The 20,387-nt window shown below is 40.8% G+C and overlaps 1 protein-coding gene across 1 annotated transcript; it reads right to left on the bottom strand.

Moving 5' to 3' along the window:
- Positions 1–71: 71 nt before the first annotated feature.
- ERCC3 (ERCC excision repair 3, TFIIH core complex helicase subunit) lies at positions 72–20,163 on the bottom strand. The gene is made up of 15 exons (XM_027637452.1): positions 20,071–20,163; positions 19,776–19,981; positions 18,483–18,719; positions 17,787–17,836; positions 16,366–16,501; positions 16,004–16,168; positions 14,815–15,019; positions 13,585–13,899; positions 12,231–12,415; positions 8,859–9,061; positions 5,328–5,424; positions 5,023–5,140; positions 4,158–4,276; positions 1,507–1,659; positions 72–933 (listed from the first exon to the last, which is right to left on the bottom strand). The coding sequence occupies exons 1-15, from the start codon at positions 20,087–20,089 to the stop codon at positions 799–801; spliced, it is 2,343 nt and encodes a 780-aa protein (XP_027493253.1). The 5' UTR covers positions 20,090–20,163; the 3' UTR covers positions 72–798.
- Positions 20,164–20,387: the final 224 nt, after the last annotated feature.

The following is a 20,387-nucleotide window of genomic DNA, read 5'->3' as shown; positions in this document are numbered from 1 at the left end:
TCTTCCAACTCACCTTGTTAGAAGTCAAAATGCTTTTTGATTCAGTAATAACTTCTGTGGTGACACTGCACTGTTTAGCAGTTACGATGGTTTTATTGCAGGGTTAATAAATAGAATATAAATGACAAGGGAAACAGCTTTTATTTTAGCAACTTCTCAACAGTAAGAAGAAAATGAGGAAAACAGAGCACAGACTTTATTTGTATTTACTAATGCTTTCCTTAAGTTTACTTTGGAAAGAGAGTCTCTCTTGTCTTCAAACTTCAAAATATTTCTGACCAATTTGTTAGAATTTTAAGACAGGTTAAGTCACAAGTATAAATTAGCTCCCAGTTTAAAAATACTATATAAAGTGCTCCTTCCAGGATTTGTTCAGCTCAATGAATGATTTTTATTTAAGCATTTAAAAACCCAGTATTTTGTTGAGCAAACACAATAATCAGATAAATAATATTTCAAACATCAGTACAAACTTCATTTACAAAACTTTTTCAGAATTCTTCTGAAAAAGAGTCTTCAGCTGATAAAAATAAAATCTATTAATTACCCTGAAAACCAGACAGGTATAACCAGGACCCAATCACTGGATAGTATTATTCCTGTGGTAAGATTTAGTTCCTTCTTTCCTTTCACATTCATCCATGTGAGCACATACATTGCTAAGTAAATATGTGGCTATACAGATTCATATAAAAAAATTCTTTTAAAGGACCTGTCAGAAATTTCAATTCCATCTTTTCAGTTAAGGAAGCAGGTATACGGATCCACAGTTTTAACAAAATGCACACGTGGAGGGCATCACTTTCGGAAGCGTTTGAACAGCGGGTGGATGTGTTTATTTGTAGATGCCTTACTCCGTGAGGAATGGTATTCCATGTAAACAGTGTCGTCTGCTCCAGACATCGAGCTCATTGTGCCTGTTCGACGGGACACCTGCAGGTACAAGGAGAATTGGCACGTTCTTAGTGTGTGATCAGACAGACCAGCTCGAACCTACTGACACCCACTGGCTACTGGGCAGCACTGCCCATTGCGTGACCCTAATGCCAAAAAGCCGTACAAGTTCTTCTACTGAACAAAAGTGGCCCTTATGCTTCTGAACTCTGGGCATGAGGAAATGAGAGCATGATTCAAGGAGCATAGTGCCACACACAAAAAAGTATATGCTGTGACATATTTGTATCCTAAAGTTTTTAAAAATATTTTCATTGCATGTGACTTAGGAGATATACGTGAAGATCTGTAACAACAGATGTGTCATCATCTCCTTCAAATATGATGGAGGACATTAATTCCATATCAAATTTCTTCCTAGTGTTCAAAAAGTGAATTATTCCAATAGCTAAAAGCTAATGCAGCTTAAAAAAATAAATCTGTTCTCTAACGTTTCATAAAAGATACCAGGTCCAATGCTGTCTAATGACAGCATTACACACAGAACTGGATGGAAATTAAATGGTCCAGTTCTGTCCCATCTGTGGACATCCTTTTCAGAGAATTCATTACCTGAGCTGACTTTGAACCATATTCTCCAGCAACTACTTCCTCCTCAGCATCCAGGTCGGATGCTTGCAGGACTTTCTGGAGAAGCTGCTGCTGTTCTTCTTTGGTTGAAAATGAAAGTTCTTCTTCCTCCATGCCTGCCAGCTTTGTTATTACCTAAGAAATAGAGCACAGTACAACATGAGGGTTCTTCCTCCTCATTGTTAGCTATTCAAAACCAAGACAAGGATTTCTGATTCCATATCCTGTTGGAACTGTCTTTGACTTTTATTAATGGTCTAAACAGCTTAACACTATAGACAGCACAGATACATATAAAATCTTACTCAGTGGTGTACATATACATACATATAGCTGGAAATGAAAAATACAAAGCTTTGGAGGAAGAAAAAAGAAAAGAAAACAGAAAAGCTCTGGGCAAATGGATGTTAGCTAAACAAAGCACATATATTTCAGATGCGTATTCAACTCACTGCAAGGTCAGCATCACACTGTGGGCTCTAGAATTGTCTGGTTTAAGAATTGGTACTTTAACAAAAATAATCCACTAGCTTTACAGAGACTGAGACTTTTAGCAGTAAACATTCAGGAAAATATGGGGGGAAAAACCCTAACAAATTGAGATGTACCGTCAGTTGCAGACAGACAGTGCAGCAACCTGCAACAGAGCATGAGCAGCACAGAAAAATGACTCCACCCTTTGACTATTTAGATATCAAGTAACTTCGGTTTGGTTTGTTCTCCTTGAAATTCCTAGTAACTCATCTGAAAACTACGGGTGCAAGGCACGTGCCATCTACTGGCAATGCAGTGCCATGGACTCCATTAGCTGACAAACTTTTTCTGAAGAACTGAAAAGCTCTCGAGCTTCTGTTATAAAGCTTTACAATAGACACCTTGGTTTCATAGCTAGAGGTATTTTGAAAATCTCACAGTAATTTTTCCTGCATTCTGTAAACACATGTTTATACATAACAATCAGTTTTTCCACTGTTTCCAACCTGACAAGGTTTTGAAAAGGACATTCTAATTCTGCCACTGATTATCTAGTGTTTCCCCTCTGCATCTTTTCTGCTTACCTCTTGAGTTAATACAATTAGAAACTAATTACCTCAGCAGTCTGGGCTGGATCTGATCACAAAGACTGGTTAAAAAATATAAATACAGTTTAAGGTAAAACAAATCCACACTAGCTGCAAAGAACTGTTTCTAAAAAAAATGTCCAAGGTTTAAGAAACCATTTACGAAAGTGATCTGTGCTACCACATGGATAAAGGAACACTACGGTCCTTCTTGTTTGTTTAGAAGGATATGTGCTATGATAATCTCAAAAATAACCCAAAAGGGGTCAAAAAACCAATTTTAAATTGAATTAGCCTGTTTCCAGTTCTGGTTGCAAAACAGTGCTAGCATGATTCATAGAATGGAAAGAATTCTCACTGCATCATTTTTTAAGCTGTCCAAAAAAATGCCACATTTAAAGTTATCCCCAACTCTTTGATATACAGAGTTCTTCTGCTTTTGGTTTAAAATTTATCCTACATTCAGTCTCTAAATAAAAACACAATGCAGAAACAAAACAAAACAAAAAAAAACCCACTAGCAGTAAACTTCAAGCAGTAAATTGTGTTGCTAAGACTGATATTTAAGAAGCAAAGACAAAATACGTTATTTAGCAAAAAAATATTACTCCAGTGTTCTTTGTGATGAAAGGCAGAGAATGGAGCTATTGAGACATGGCAAGAGAAACTAAGTGCTAAACAAAAAGTGAAAACTGTTACCCTTTTAAAAGAGTAATGAATTTTTAGTAATTTAGGAACAAGAACTCTGAAGGAGAGGACATCAGCACTGAAATAATTACCTAAAGAAGAGGTAGAGTCTCCATATTTGGAAGAATAAGAAGGCAGACATCTGCTGGGAATGATTATACATATAGTTCATCCTTGCTTGGAATGAAGCAAGTTTCTTCCAGCCCTACTAATCTTTGATGCCAGCTATGACTAAGTTTGACAAACACAAGAAAATAGACATTCTAATGTTTGTTCCTAAACTGCAAATAAAGAACATTCCAGTAATGGTCAGCTAAAATGTTGCTGAGATTTTCACCTGTAAAGACTGTGACTTGTCTGTTTTGGTGTAAGGGCCCCTTAAAGCTCTTTATGGGCTGCTCCTTACAGAGCCTGCCTGTTGTGTTCTCTTTCTCCCCATAGTGAAATCCTGGTCTGACGCTAGGGCTCTTTGAAAATTATTTGTGACTTCTGAAGTTTTGGAAGTTGTCTAAATTGCTGTTGGCCACTATGACAACAACAGCCAACAACACTGCTTTATGCACAGCCAGTATGATAATCTGCAATGGGAGTCCTGCACAGATGGACAACTGAACAGCAAAAACATCAACCAACCATGCAAGGGATGTGTGCTGCACTCCAGAGGGTGCCTGGTTGGAAGTTAACACTCACCTTTCTAGAAGCTGTACTGAGCTATTTGTATCTGTCCCCACAGATGAAAAAACAACACTGGAACAGTTCTTGCTTGCGAGAAAAACCTCCATTAATGCATTCCACAACCAGAGTTCTTAAATATTTGATCAAATACTAACATGAATTAATATGAAAATTAGGCTCCAAGTATAATAAATGGCAGGGCCAAGTTACCTTGAAGCTGTAACCCTGATCTACAAGGAACCGTTGCCGTTTTGTTGAGTATGCCATTTCCTGAGTGTCTTGGGATACAAGAGAATAAAAAAAGGCATTGTATTCCTCTGCAACCATGCCTAGGAGACAAAATCATTCAGTGATTAGTTCCACTTGGAACAATGTAACAAAGAACAAAAAAGGAATAAATGCTAAGAATAGGTGTTTAAATAAGTTGTCTCCACAAAAACTATTTGCAAAGTTTAGCTGCACCCAGACCTTGCATAAACTGATTAACGCAGCATAGGAACTCCTACTCTTGTTCTTAATAATTGAGAATAGGTGAAAAAGAAAAAAAGGAAAAGGAAATGCAGATTAACACAATCATACAGGTGCTCTGAGAAGAACCTGCTTCTTTATTCTGCTAGGCAAAGTGAAAGATAAAATTATTTTTAAATCTATTATGTAAAGAAGCAGGCAAAAGCAATGCATGTCAAAAAAGCTTAATAAAAAGAGACAAAGGGAAAGTTTTATCCATGTAAACCAAAGTTTGTAGTGTTTTTGTATTAAAATAAGTAAGACAGAATACTTAGCTAAGAATTCATAGGGCTATCTGAAGTCCAGGATGTACCAGGGCTGCCTAGCATTTATTTTTTTTACCTTAATTTTCTTTCAGCTTTCCTTTTTCCTTTGGAAGTTTTCCCATCACTAAGCTTTACTGACCCAGAAGATGCTTCATATATTCATTCACCGGTATGTAGGCATACTCTCTTTGACTAAAACATAACCCAAGGAGGATATAAAGAAACACCAAGAACACCCAGTGTCTCTGCTGCTCTAGGATACTATGATCCAAGGCCCAGAGCCCAACCACCATCTCCTTTACCTTTTTTGGCTCTCAGCACTCGTCCCAGCCTTTGAGCCTCCTGCCTTCGTGAGCCACCATGGGATGAAATCTGGATGAGAACATTGGCTTCCGGCAGATCGAAGGACGTGTCACCCACCTATAACAGAGCAACAGCCTCTAAGCAGGATCTTAATTCCACATATCACCAACAAACAATAAATACAAAGCACACCTTTCTTTGTGAGCTGCAATATGAAGATGTCAAATGCACACCGTGCATGTGTAACTTAAATAAAGCTGATTCTGAAAACAGGTATGAGGGTGCAGCGCATGTCCTCACTTACCTTGGAAATGAAAATAGTGTTGATTTTTGGATTGTGCTTGAAGTTTTGTAGAATTTGCATTCTTTCCCCCTGTGCAGTAGGGCCATATATATAGGGTCTGAAAAGAACAAAACATATGCAAATGAAATAAATTCAAGATTTCTCACTCATTTTTTATGAGGTACCATGGCAGGGAGAACAGTACATATTTGAACAGATACAAACCCAAAACATTTTGGTACAGCTTTCAGTTTACTTTTAACTTGTTTGGCTCTTCATGGCAGCTGCCCAGTGGTTTGTAGAACCCTCTGCAGCAACCCAGTCAGCCAGAAATTCTGACTGTCACAAATGTTTTGCAATTATGAGCACCAATGAAGCTGTATGTAAACAGATCAAATACATTTGCTAAGCCTACATGAAAGACTGAAGGCAGCTGTTAAAATAAAGAGATTTTTTTCCTCAAATGTACTGAGTTAGCACAGTGACAGCTGCAACTTTTGCTTCCTATTTAAACACTTGAAAATCCAGGCTTCTCTATCAAGGATACAGTGAGTGTCATAAACGGGCTGGATGTTGTTCTGGGAAAATTATTGTTGCTTTTAAAGCTAACCTCTTGCCCCTTCTAATACCTTCTGGGCCTGAGAACAAGGTCCCAGACATTCCATGAGCAGCTCACAGTGGCATTTCACCTAAGGTTTCTAACATTTGACAATGAATCACATGGAACAGTCAGTATCTCAATCCTGAAGGTTCACACAAACTCTCAGTTGCCCACAGACTTCATGAGTAACTTGGACTAGTCTGAATTTCCCAGGGTCTGGCTGTTTTCAGAACAGAGCTGAAAAAACTAAAAAGCTTGAAACAGCAAAGCCCACACACATGCACACACACAAAAAACGCATGCAGGACAGCACTGCTTTGTCATCTGTTGCACTACTTTTCCAAATGCTGGTTAACAAGCATTTCCAAACAACAGGAATCAAGTTCTACAGTTTCTATTTTGTTCACATTTCTACAGGTTATTTCTAACACAAGGAACCAAGTTCAAATTTTTCATTTAACATTTAATATTGCACATACATGAATGGCAGCTGAACATAAACATGCAGTGCATAGTACTAAGGTTTTCTATTCTTATCAACTAATTCTTGTGCATTGGTTCCTCTTACTGTCTTTACTACAAACTTTATTCTAGTTTGGGGTTTTTTAGTAAAAAGTCCTAGTCACTTCTAATCTAATTTTTCTATTTAGTGTATTTAGAAAAATACAGCTAAAAATGGAAGGTGGCAAATGAGTCAACTCTGAAAAAATACCATTATTACTCAATTAGTAGCATTCACTAATATTTTAAGTCTCCTTTTAAATTTCATTTATTATTTAGATTGTAATGGTTTTAATCCCCGAAACTTAAATGGTAGATTTAAACTGAAACTAAAGCATTTGTGAGCCTTTCTTTTCTTAAGGTCACCAAGAAGGGATTCAAAGACGTTTTATATTAAGAACAGAAAAACCCCAAGCTCCTGGCTATCAATCCTCCATTTCAAAATGCCCAGATTCTACTTGACAGTGATTCATTGACACAGATCTAAGTACTTTCCTGAACCTAGAAATATTCAATGCTAGATGGATTTTTTTTTTTAATTACTCATTTTCCTCACTGCAAAAAGACATTTGAGGGATTTGCAAAGATAGATCCCTCTCCCATTAACCGACAAAACCACAGAGGCACAGTCCTTCAGAAACAGTGATTTCAACACAGTTCTAACACCAGTAAAAAGCAGCTGGCACATGAGCTCTTCTATACTGGATGACAGACTCACGACAGAGGAAAAGCTGGCTAAGCAAATTTGAATTCTATGCCCCCAAAAATTACAGTCAAAAAAATTCCTGTCATGTGCATGGTTTTTCCCTGGTTCCCCGGGACCAAAGGAAAGGGAGTTAAGGGAGGAGTCAGCAGTAACAGCCAGACCGTGGCTACCTCTCTGTCCATCCAGGAGCCCACCCACCCTGCATGCTTCCACGAGAAGTGCAGTGGGAACTGTGCCCCCACCCTCTGCACGGCGCTCACCCCTATGAGCTGAGCTGCTCTCCTCAGCACACCTGTAATTCCTGCCCCACCCAAAACAACAGTTCCCTTTCTTTTAGCTGCTCACAGCGAATGATGATACAAATATCTCTGGTTAAAACAGACTCCCTCACCTTCATCCAGCACTGCAAGCCTCCTTTTTTGGTAACACTGACAGCCAGATAACCTGGAGCTCCATGAATGATGAGAGAAACAGAGAATTCACTCAAGAACACCAAAAGGGAGAACCTACTATTTCTTCAACCGGTTTTCCTGCCACACTTCTGTTGTATCTACCCCACTTACAACTGCTGCGCTATGTAGCATCACCCCTCCCAGCATGCCCTTTGCTAAAGGCTTTGTCTGTGGGGCACTGAACACTGCTAGGGACATTCCAGAGGCATCATTACAGCTAATCTCTGTCCAGACAGATTAAAAAAATTATGAAAGAGACCACAGGTGTTGGAATTCATCCAGCACCATTAGCTCGGCTTGCTCTTTGATGTCACAGCACGCCAGCACCACACGGCTCTTAAAATACACTCAGAACTGATCATGAATTTTGGAAGTTGGAAAATGGAACTTGGAAAGTGTAAGACTTGTGTTTTGCTAAGGAGTACTGCTGAAATTCCTAGACACTAAATCATACACCTTCCAAATGCCCCACAGCTTCCAGCAAGCAAGACATTCTTTGGGTTTGTCAAAGAAGAGATGAGGCCAACTTCTATGCTTATGTTCCCCCATAATCTCTGTGCCTGATCCTGGCAAACTCTCCCTGGTCATTCATACCCAAACCCTACAAACACACTGATGCTGATCCCTCATTAAACTCTATTTGTACAACCTTCCATAACTGCACTCATGTTACAGGCATTTCAGGTAGCCAGGAGCTCTCAGGAGAAATATACTCCTTTTGTTTATTAAACAATTACAACAGTTCTAGGCAGTGCACTGGTACAGCACACATCCCCAGAAAACTTGTCTTAGTTTTTTTAAACAGGGTTGAGACCTTTCGACAACCTCAGAGGAAGGCCCTGGGTCCCAAAAGATCTTCAAAGATCCAGAGTGTGCATATTTGAAAACCTATGTCTCAGAGACAGGGGAAGCTACCATTCATCAGAGAAAACAGTTCTAGTGATATTTTTAGAAGCCCCTCCTTTTTCAACTGGATCATGATGAAGATGATGATAATAACAACAAAAATAATAATAGACAGAGAAATCCTGTCCTTAACAGAAATACTGGATGTAAACTTCTCTGAAACAAGCGCTAAACAGAGATTCTTTTCAAACTGTTCTACACAGAAATAATGTTGCAGTGCCAGTAAGATCCATCCAAAAATACCCTCCTGAGCTCCTTTTTATACAGGAGGATTGGAATTACAGCATTACAAGAAACATCAAAGACTATTGAAAGCTATGAGATTGCAAGGAAGTTTTCATGGAAGGAGGAAAACACAAGTGCCATCGTTGGTTGTGAACACTTACTTCCCAAGTCTGACTGCATATTCCTTCAGTGCAAACACATTGTCAGCAAATACGATGATTTTGTCATTCCGTCGCTCATGAAACTTTATCAGGAACTGGCAGGCTCTGAATTTATTTGGGTTCATGGTGTACAGCAGTATCCTTTTCTTTGTTTTGATAGCTACATATTCTCTGTAAAATTCAGGTGACATTGGGCACCAGACCTACGATTAGAAAACACACACACATAAATTAACCCTCCGTTATTTACTCATTTTATTCCAGTGGGAATAGAAAAAATATTGGGACGAAAATGGATTAGCACTCTCTGTATAGCGCAGGCCACAGGTTTTAACACAGTAATTTCTGTATCAAAATGAAAGCAACCAGTTGCTGTAGTCTCCATCACTGCCAAAATCTGTTTAACCTCATCAACATTTCAATGCCTTTGGCATTGAGATCAAAGACAGAAATAGGCAGTGGGACTGGAACAAGACTGAAAGACAGTTCCTTTATGTTTCATACTTAAGTAATCTAGTGAGCGCTACTACTTGTTTGAGAGCAATCAAAGGAATGAACTGTCTGTATAATTTCCCTGTCACAGAAGTCAAAGCTTCTTCCATAAAAATTTTTATCCATATTCTGAAAGCTGAGACACATTTAGTCTTCATTACAGAACAAATTTACCAATTTTTTTTCATATACCCACAAAGGAGTGACCTTTATTTTAACAGCTAAAGTCTAGAACTTCCGAAACACTAGGAGTGATTAGAAGTTTTCAACACTTTCCTAAGCAATTATTTTATTATGTAAATAACTATCATAGTACTCCACAAGTCTAGGCTTATTTTTTCTACTGTAGCATGAAAATAGAAGAAATTATGAAGTTTAAAAGTTTATGCCAATAATATTTCTCTATCAATAGTATATAATCATATGATCCATAGGGCATATAGTTTAGAAAACATTCACTCTGCTGTATATGGGTTATTCCCCCATATCTATATTAACAAAATACTGCAGAGAAAAGTCTCTTTAATAACCACCATTCAGCTGAGGAAGTTAAGTGATAATTTGCAGTTTATTTAAACATGAATTGTTCTGTACTGTTAATAACAAAAATAAAATTTTTTGTTTCAAAACATTTTTTCCAGTGAGTTAAATGCTACATTATGCGTTTTTCATTCCTTGACTACGTTAAAAATAAATTTAAGCACTGAATAGGCTCTGTTGTTATCCTGTGCTGTCTGACTGAAAGACTTAAAACTTTTGAATCAGAAGTGAATTATATCAAAGTGACAATGAGATATGAATACTGAATATCCGACTGCAGTAAAAAATTTCATCTATTGCTCAATACCTCTGACTACATGGCAAACCCAATATATTTTGTATTTGTATTCTCTTCTGGATTCGAAAATGGGTAAGATCTACTTCTCATCCCAGTGATATCTTCATTTTTACATTCTGCAAGACACGCACTCCAAGCCAAAAATTTAGTACAGCTGCTCAGAAAGGGATTATCTGTAAATTACAAAACTCTGAAAATGCAAGTAAAGAACAGGTTTGTTGTATTCTTCTAAACTTTGTGTAACTTTTTAAACTGTGCTGTTTGTTCTTTTTTAGAGCAGTGGAAGAGCAGCACCCACAGTGACCATGACCTGCCCTGTCAGACATCTGCACTGCCCTCTCTGGCCACCTGGAAAGAACTGTGCTCCAAGAGCAAACCAGACACCTTTCCTGGCTGTAGAGAACAAGCCAAGTTGACTAAAGATGCTACTGCTCGATAAAACATCAAGAAAATCTGAACAAATATACAATGCAGTTGTGCATGTATTGGACTTGTTATTTATCAGCCATCAATACTGTTTTTTTTTTTTTTTTTATGATTTGTTTTTGGTATGCCATCTAATGTCAGTTCAAAATATTGGCCTAAAGGATATAAATGTGCAGAATTTTCCCATCATTCACAACAAAACACAGCCCACGCTTCACTTTTCAATGACTAAAGGGCAGTTCAGGGATTGAGAAGAATTCTGCTCACAAGGCAAAACTACCCAAAGTGCCTAAATGGGTAACTCTGAATTTGAGGACTGGTTACACCCCCTTCAACCTAGTTATTTTCTAGGTGCCCTTCATTTGCATTCTGCAAGTTCAAAACATTGGGTTTTTTCCTTCTGCAACCTCCAGTTTGCAAAGTGTTCAAAAAGGATGACAGCTGACCTGCATCTGCATCTTTTATTCCAGTACTAGAGCTAGGAAGAATTGCATGAAATTAGCAAGACAGGCTTAAAATAAACCACAAGAATAGTAACAATAACAACAAGAAGACAAAAAAACAAACCAACAAAACAACAAAAAGACCAACACAGAAAATCCCCACAAACAATGGGGAAAAAATCCCCCCAAAACCCAAAGAGACAAGAAACAGTTATGAAACTACCATAGCACGTTGTAGCTGCTAAAACTTTCATTCAGTCAGAGTCTGGATAAGTTCATGAAAAAGCAATCTACTGATACTTACACAGGAACCGTGTACAGCTTGTAAATAATGGAGAGCTTGGAGACATGACAGGAAAAGTAACACATATGTTTGCCCTGTTTTTATACTCTTCCCTAAGTATCTGCATTGTCAGTTATCAGAGACATTAAGTCAGACTTTTAGGCTGACTCAGAAATTACTTCAACATTCTAATGTGCCTGTGTGAAAGACTTCCACTTCTCTGATACCAGATTTTTCTCTCACCCATATGCTGGAAAGAAGAGAGTTCACACCATTATATTGGAAAGAAATGGTGAGATCCAGTCCTATGTTTTCAAGTTTCACCCTCATACATTCAGGTTTGAAATAAGCAGGTGTTTTCTTACGTTTTTTAAAATTTCTACTATCCTTCTTTGTTTTAAGAGTTATAAGAATTTTTCTCAACAACTACAGACTGTCTACCAGGTGCTGTCTCCAGAAAGCAGGTTCCAGCACAGCACCTGATGTTACGCTGACCATAACATGACGTTAAGCTACCGCAGAGAACTGACTTTAAGATACAAAGTCAAATAAGAGAACATGAATGTCAACTGCATCAAACCAGGTCTACAGCAGTGCACTGTTCACATTTCCAAATGCTGACTGCAACACAGCTGATCAAGCACCACAATCCCCACAAACAGAAAGAGTGCTGAAGTCACTCCAAAGAACATGTGGCTACTGGATTTGTCCCATGCTCGTAATGACCTGCGACAGCCTTGCCTAAGCTACAAAATAAATGAAAAGTCATAAGGGCAGCTGTTTTTCCCCGTTAAATACTTATAATTTTATACATCTTCCTTAAAAAAAAATAACAAAAAGTTATAAGCATACTAAATAAACACCAGAAGTACCAAAAAGCAGAGCATCACCTCAGCACACTGGACTTTAGCAATGTAGCCACTGTTCTGCAGCTCCATCCAGTTGGCTTCATAGAGCTTTGGTCCAATCAGGAAGTTCAGGTCAACAATTTTATCATCTTCTCTGACCAGGGTAGCAGTCAGCCCCAGTTTACAGTGAGCTTGTACAATAGTGAGCACACGTCTGAACATTTTTGCTAAGAAATGCAAGACAAATTTTTTGTTTACTTTCCTGAATGGTTTTAGAAGACAAATACTGCAACTTAAAAAAAAACAAACAACACTTTCATCAACTCCTGGGCACAAAGCAAGCACAGCATTGGGAAATTGTATCCTGTTTCACATACACTCCTAACAAATCTGTCTTACAGCAAAACTTCACACTGATTGCACCTTTAGTTTGCATTGTCAGTGTACTCTGAAAATCCATGTAAACCTGAAATCTTTATTATTTCACATTCCCCAAAAGAAAATTAATATATTCAGAGGTAACATGGTTTAGTTTAGGCCTATATTATTTCCTAGAAAGGACTATGACACAAGGATTTTTGGCTGATTGCCACATTCAGGACTTGTAGGATATGGCAGAACTACTCATCTTTAGTATTGCTAGAGGTCACAGAGCAGATGCCATACCTTCATTTTTATGAAACCAAGAAAGAACAAAAGTGACAGAACAGTGCCAGCACTGTGCTACGTTAATAAAATGGCAGTTAATCATCAAGGTCTACTTCTGAAACCTATTATTTCTGTAGACATCAAATTATATTCAAATGAGAATAAGGTAGAGCAGCTAACAAAATCCTGGGTGGTATTTTTAGCCAGCATTATTCTACAGACACTTTAATACTACATTATTGCTTTCCAGTAGTATAGATCTCAATTACATAGTAATTTCAAAGACAATAGTTATTTCTGGATGGTAATTATTATAGTTATTCAGACTATATTGAGCAGAAATAGATATTAAAAGCTAGCCTGCAGTGCCACTGCATCTCAGAAGAAAATAAGGCAGATTAATTCCTCTCCTGTTCAAATATAGTACAATTATACAAATGTAATTCATGTATTTTAAGAGCACTTTATCAACCTACACATAACCTGTACTTTACACTGCCATTATAGAAAACACAGTGTCCAATTGGAAGGATTTCAGAAAACTAACGGTCAGCTAAACTGCAGAGTATCAGGGGGGGAAAAAAGAAAAAAGAAGTAGAACGAAGCAGATTACTTGTCTCAAAACCCTAAGCCATGGGTTTACTCACTACGAATCAGGCGAAAATCAGCAAAAAACCACCACTTCTGAAAGAGCAGAGTGACATTAACATGGCATGTAATATGAAAGGTTTGCAGGCTCTTTCCTTACCAGGGATAGTGTGTACTTCATCAAGTATCATAAGGCCCCACTCTTGACTTTTAAGCCACTCCATTACTCTTTCTGCTTCCCAGGACCTTTTTGTCGTGTGCCCCAACATGGAATATGTGCTGATGGCAACAGAACAGCCAATGGGCTTGTCTTTGGCATCAGAGGTGAACCGACAGATCTGGCTGTCATCGATGGTGGACCACATCTTGAACTGGGCCTTCCACTGCTCCACGGACACTGCAGAATTCCCGAGCACCAGGCACCGCTTGCGGACAGTACATGCAGCTGTCACTCCAACCAGAGACTTGCCAGCACCTGCAGGGCAAGAGGAGTGACATTCATTAGTCATCTCTCAGGTAGAGAGTAGGAGGCAAACAAAACAAAAGAGCAGAGGAGAACTGTGAGAGGATATGAAATCATGCAAGGACAAGTTCCTTGTTGTTTCTTTGCTGTAACAATCTTAATGAAATGGAATATTTGTTTCTAAAAAAACCGAATGGATTGTCTGCTGGACACATAACTGCATTTTCTCAAGAAAATAATTGTAAACAACGGCTTTGACAATCAGAAGCAATCATTTTTGATGTTTTTTAATTTCAAAAGCATGTTAAATTACAGGTGGCTAAAGAAAGCTTCCCCAGAGGTGATCTACTCTGTCTCTCCCAGTTATGTGCATTCTCCCACAAAGAGGTCCTTAGATCTTCCCATTCCCCCTCACACTTCTTTTCCATTGCTTCCCATACGTTGTCCCAGCCTGCACATTCCTCATTTCTACCTCAATCTCCCCTGCCCAAAACTTGTGCACATGAGCTCTTTTCTTCCTTAGAACCCTCACCACCTTATGCCACATTTGTATGCACAGCTCCACCCCGTCTCCCTATTCCTAACCAAGGAACAAATGATGCCAAAGCCAACAGCTTTACATTTCACTGGCAGATGAGCAGAGCTGACAGAGGGTGCAGTGAAAGTGTGAATGGTAACCTGAAGGTACCACGGCCACCCACCAGCTCCAGCTCCACAGTCCCTGCAGGGACACCAACACAGCTCTGTTAACTGGCTCTCCCTCAGCACAGCCTTGCCACCTGCTCCTAAAACCCAACAGGACTCTGCACACTGGTACCAGAACAGTCCCTGCTGCTCTGTGAAATCCAAGAAGATGTCATATTTGGAATTCCCTTTACCAAAGGCAAATAAAGAACAAAACTCCTAAGTACCAACACAGAAACTTACCACATGGTAAGACAATAACACCAGACCTGGCTCGTCCATTTCCAAACATCTTCCTTAGGCTTTTCTCTTGATAGGGCCTGAGGACAGCAGTAGGTTTCAGATCTATATTAATATCAGGATTTACGGAATCATTTCTGAAATCATATTCTGCCAGCAAGGGGTACTCCAAATGGATACAACGCTTCTGAAGTTCTTCAATCATCTCCTAAAGAGGAAACAAAGCTTCAGATGGTAAATTCTCCATATCTGAATTAATTTTTTCTTTTATTTTTTCCCTAGAAACAACTGGATGATATAGTACCAAGTGAAGTTTCTTCTATTTTTTATGCTTATGAAGTCTGCAAGAGTTAAGGTTGATTCCAGAAACTTTATGTGTGATCACCCCTGTCCCCTCAAACATTTTAAATAACAGTCATTATTAGAGAGGCCTTTTTAGGCAGATGGAAGAGCATAATGCATTCATCTCGGATGTGTTGCTTATCTGGCAATGACTAAACTACACTCTGAAGTCCTACAACAATGTGTTACACAGAAGGACCTACTAAAGCTGCACATCTGTTATCCTGAAAACCTCCATACCCTGGTATGGAAGTTATTCCACCACAGTGACAGACTGAGTCAATCACCAAGAGGTTGTTGGTTTGGTTTGAGTGTTTTAAAATAAACAGAACATCTATTAAGTTATCTTCTTCTATAAATTGTTTTTCCCCCAGTAAGCCACCATTAGAATCACTTGAAAAATTCTACAAAAGCTCTCTGAAGGTCAAGCAAGGACTGTGCTCCAATGTCCAGCTCTCTTTCTTAAGCAATGAACTTGGAACCACCAAGAGTTCCTTCTGCAAACATGAATCACAAAACAAAAAACCTCTCTGAAAGCAGCCCTCCACTGAATTCTCGCTTGTCTTGCGCAGAGCAACGCTCAGCCCCATGGGACAGAAACCTCTCTCAGCCCCTGAACCTCTCTGGCCTGTGAGCACTATGCAGGCAGCAGAGGAACAACACCCAGCCTGCCACCCCCTGTAGGAAGATTCTTCGATTTTGGAAGGCAAAAGGAAAGAAATGTTAATGATTCCCAGTGATCCCCCCTAGCAAACAGAGAGCCACAGCACTGCCCATTCAGTTCTCATGCTTACACGCCGGTCCCGGCACATTTCCCAAAGCTACAAATGTAGAGGCTAAAATACCATACCTGCTTGACTTCAAAAGACACTGTCTGTGTTTCCTCCTCCTCCTCCTCATCTTTGTCCATCTGTTCATAAAACTCAAATAAGTCAGCTGGGACATCTGGCTTGTTCTGAGTATCTGTTCCCTGTGATGTTGATGGACCAAGGCCTCCTTCACTGGATTTGGCAATCTGAAATAGATGGACATGAATTTTCACCAAGGGTTTCATTAGAGACTTACTCTGGCCTCCCCTCCCTCACAAACTTATGCTCGTTAATGTTGCGGGTAGAACTCGTTGATACAACAAACAAATAACCACTCCAATCTACTCAAGAGTTTATCTACCTTGATCTCACTGCAGTAGTTTTAGAACATGCCCACACATACCGCTGATTTACTCGTGAATGTCTCCGTAATGAGCTCTGCTTCTTCACCCTCAGCATTTCTCAGGCGACAGTCTTTAATTACGTGGTCTTGCAGAAGCTGCTGAATAACATCAGGGTGGGTACTTTCCACAAAATACCTAAAATTAAAGAACAAAGAAAAACATTTTTATGAACTAATCAATTCAATAACTCATAGGAGGAGTGGCAGAGGTGCTTAAATACACAGTTGTCCCAGATGCACTCTTAAGCATCCAATCTTGGGGTGCTAATTTAAAAACAGAGACATTATGGCAACCGAAATTTTTAAAGATGCCTCATACCAAAAGCATCATGTACTTTGCAGCTATCCATCTTGCTCAAACATTCTCTAACATAAGTGGGAAAACTCCAGCAGAATTGCCCAGAGCTCTCACATACATGTCTTATTTGTGACTGAGACACAAGTCAATTTTTTTGAGATTGAACTGAGGTGAGATTGTGAAAACACTGGATGTGGTGTTTTAAAGTCCTGTCTACAGCACCAAAAAAGCACAAAAGACAAAAATCCAAAACTTCCAAAACACAAACCACCTAAAAATTTAAAACTAGTGCATCCTGCAGATTCATCAATAATGACGCTGGTTTGAGATCATAGGTAAAATATGAGCCAAGAGAGACTTAAGTGGTATGAGAGAAATCTCAGAAACAAAAAAGCTTGCCAGTAACACCAGTGCTAGTTCTACCCAAAGCAGCAGGTTCAAAAAAGCAGCAGCACAGAGCATTAGATTATAGTCCCAGGGCTTATCTATGGCTGTCAGACCAAAGAGAATTTAGGAAAAAAAAATAAAAGGAGAACAAAAAAACACAGGCAAGTTACAGACATGATCTTCAGGTTCCTGCTGTCTCCTTCCTTTCCCTCTCTACTGCAGAATCACAGGTTTAGATACATGAGCCGACCTCTCGAGGTCCCTTCCAGCGTTGTCCTCTAGGAACTTAGTCACAAGCACCCACCTCTTGCCAGTGAATTTGCTTATCCTTCCCGAGTAAAGGATTAAAAGTCAGAATACACAAGACTGCAGGACATTGTGAAAAACTTGTCTAACCAGGTTCATGTAAATTAGGAAGGAAGGAATGAAACAATGATCTGAAAACCTCAAGGATATATTGCAAGTCCAAGCAATAAAGAAACAAGCCAGAATATCAAATTTGCAACCTACTTTAAAAAATATTACAATAACCAGTACTAGCTCAGGACATCCAAACTGAATTCACTGGCTAATGTATTAAATACTTCCAGCAGCTGTAAAAGTGATCCTGTACCCAGAGCTGCTACACTCAGCTGGGAGCTGTGAGACTCAAGAGCTACTAAGAGCACTCACTCACGCACAGGTCTGTGTTTGAAAGGCTTCCTCTGCCACAAGAGTTAAGAAAGAAGCCACTCACCTGTTATGTTTCAGAACCAGCTTCACCTTCCCGTAGCTGACAGTACACAGCTACAAACAAACACAGCAGTCATTAGGAACATGCAAAAGAGCAATTCCACGTTTGGGACCAAACGCTGCAATGGGTTTAGGGCTTTGTGGGGAAGCATGTTACCACAAAACATTTACTCGCAATGCTGTTCTGATCATGAAACAAACCTGAAAAGGTATTTTCAGAAGACGCTCACGTCATCTCATGCAGGAAATCAGTCACAGGTATTCAGTTTTTATATCTAATTCCAATCTGCTTCCAAGACTGTGAGAACATAGTTGCAGGATAAGGAAGGCTATGTCTTATAGTGCCCAGCTATTCCAGGCTGCTTCCCACACTCATAATCTTCCTCAAGAGCAAATCTGAGGAACCTCCCCCCACATACAATTCCTACTGGCTAAAAGTATCTACACAGACACTTGGATGTATTTTTTTGTAAAAAGGTATAAACCCCACACAGAATATATTATGGAAATAGTGTATGTGCAAAAATACACCTTAGAAGAAGACAAAAGATAAAATAATGTTCTCTTGAAACAGTGACAGAATATGACAGTTAAAAACAACGAATAATTAAAAAACAATAAATCAACTAGGCAGAGGCAAAAGGAAAGGATTTCATTAGTAGCAACAGATGTACTTCCAATGCCAACAAAATAGCCTTACCTTGATAAACTGAATTATTCCATCTGGGACACCAGTCTTGCTCAGTTTTTGCAAATACTCGGTGATATCACTTGTCTGTAAACCGACACTGACTGCAGCATACAGGGAGTAAGCAGTCAGCTTGTACTCGTGAATGTGGGTGGGTCTGCACACGGGCTCAGCAATGGCAACCAAAAAGTCCTGTGCATATTTGTAAACTGGAGAAAACGCTTCCAGAAAAATATGGCCATCAGGAGCCTGTAGAAATAATAAGAAATGCTCAGGGCACAGCAGTACTGGTTGAATGAATCAGTGATTTCCTATGAAGTAGCCATAATGACACAGTGACAATCTGCTATTTAGGTAGTAAGACACTATCGGGTTTCAAAAAAAGGGTTTGCCCTAATGAATTTACAAGAAAACACAAGATGTAGAAACATAAATTTTGTCCTCTGAAAGGGTCCAGACATTGATTTGTCCATGTCCCTTCCATGGCACTAAGAATAAACCACACCCAAATCAATAAAGCTTTTCCCAACTGATTGGTCCTTTTTTAATGCTAAACAAATGGCTTGAGCAGACGCAAGCTTCCAGCCCCATTCCCCTGAAACAACAAAACTCCTCACTCATTTTACATAGAAGGAACGAATGGAGGGGAAAGGAGGCACTTGGGTGTCACAGCACTTGGTGACAGGCACCCTGCAGATGCTGCCAGGGCAACCACCTCTTCTCTAGATGCTGCGCCACTGGCCAGGCCTTGGGCTGGTTTACTAAGGTCCCTTTCAGAACAGAGAAAACAAACAGCACCAGTTACGGAAAACAGGACCAGACTGTCTTAAAGCTGTTTCACTCCAACAAACAAATCCTGTCGCTGCATCGCCGCAACAAGTTCCACTCGTGTCATCAGCCAACGCGCCTCTACGGGCTGTTCTACGGCTCACCCGGAGACGTCTGGCTTTAGGTGCTCCAAGGCACCCCCGCGGAAAGGGGGCCCGGCAGCGGGGCCCTGCCTGGCGGCTACTGGGCTGTGAGCAATTCCCTGGGCACTCCCGGGGGCTCCCATCCCGGGTGTCCCCGCACAGGCGCTGCAGGTGCCGCCCCGCAGCAAACCCCGCTTTCAGCGCTCCGAGGCCACTCCGGGGCTCTACCCCCAGCACATCCCGGCCTGCCCGGGGCGTCCCCGCCCGGCCCCGCAGCGGTCCCGGCTTCTCCATGGGGGAAATCCCGGTCCCTGCCCGTGTCCCGCACTGACTCCGCCACGGGCCCGGCTCCCAGCGCGTCCCACGCCCGGGCACCGCCGCCCCCCGCACGCACCACCCAGAGGGGCCGCGAGTGGTGATCGGCCTTCAGGGGCATCTGCAGCCGGTAGTCCTTGGCCCCGTACTCGTCCACCTTGGTGCCGCTCTCCTCCACCTGCTTCCCCGCCGCCGATGGCACCGCCTCCTGCGGCTCCTTCCCGGCACCTTCGTCCTCATCGTCTTCGTCGTCGTCGTAATGGCGCTTCTTGGACTTCTTCTTATCTGGGAGCAGAGCGGGAGCTGTGACGAGCCCCCCTCAAGGGCCCCCCAGAAGGTCCCCGCGCCCCCAATCCCGTCCCGGCCCCTCTCACCCCGCTCCTTCCTGCCCATGGCCGCCGCGCGCCGCGCTGCGCCCGCCAGCGCGTCACTTCCGCACGGCCCCGGGCGGGGAGGGGCGGGAGGAGGCGCCATCGATTTTCCGCTCCCGGGGCCGCCCTCGCCCCGGGGTGGGACGTGCGGGCGGGCAGAGAGCGGGGCCTCGGGGGCGGCCTCGTATCAGGGAAAAGAGAAAAATAATTAAAAATTAATAAATTAAATAGAGGCTTCCGCAAAGTGCATTGTGAGTAACAATGCAAAGGGCAACTCGGAAGTGAGGTACGAGAGTGACATTGCGCGATGTTATAAAGTA

The sequence above is a fragment of the Corapipo altera genome, unplaced genomic scaffold, assembly GCF_003945725.1.
Source record: "Corapipo altera isolate COAL_440 unplaced genomic scaffold, ASM394572v1 45, whole genome shotgun sequence".
Taxonomy (NCBI): domain Eukaryota; kingdom Metazoa; phylum Chordata; class Aves; order Passeriformes; family Pipridae; genus Corapipo; species Corapipo altera.
Note: the sequence above shows the minus strand (reverse complement) of the source record. Positions and strands in the feature narration are given on the sequence as shown.

Coding starts and splice junctions, on each gene's coding strand:
- ERCC3 (XM_027637452.1), bottom strand. Junction 16,169..16,365: donor CATTCACGAGTAAATCAGCG/GTATGTGTGGGC, acceptor CATCTATTTCAG/ATTGCCAAATCCAGTGAAGG. Junction 5,141..5,327: donor ACACTATTTTCATTTCCAAG/GTAAGTGAGGAC, acceptor GCTCTGTTATAG/GTGGGTGACACGTCCTTCGA.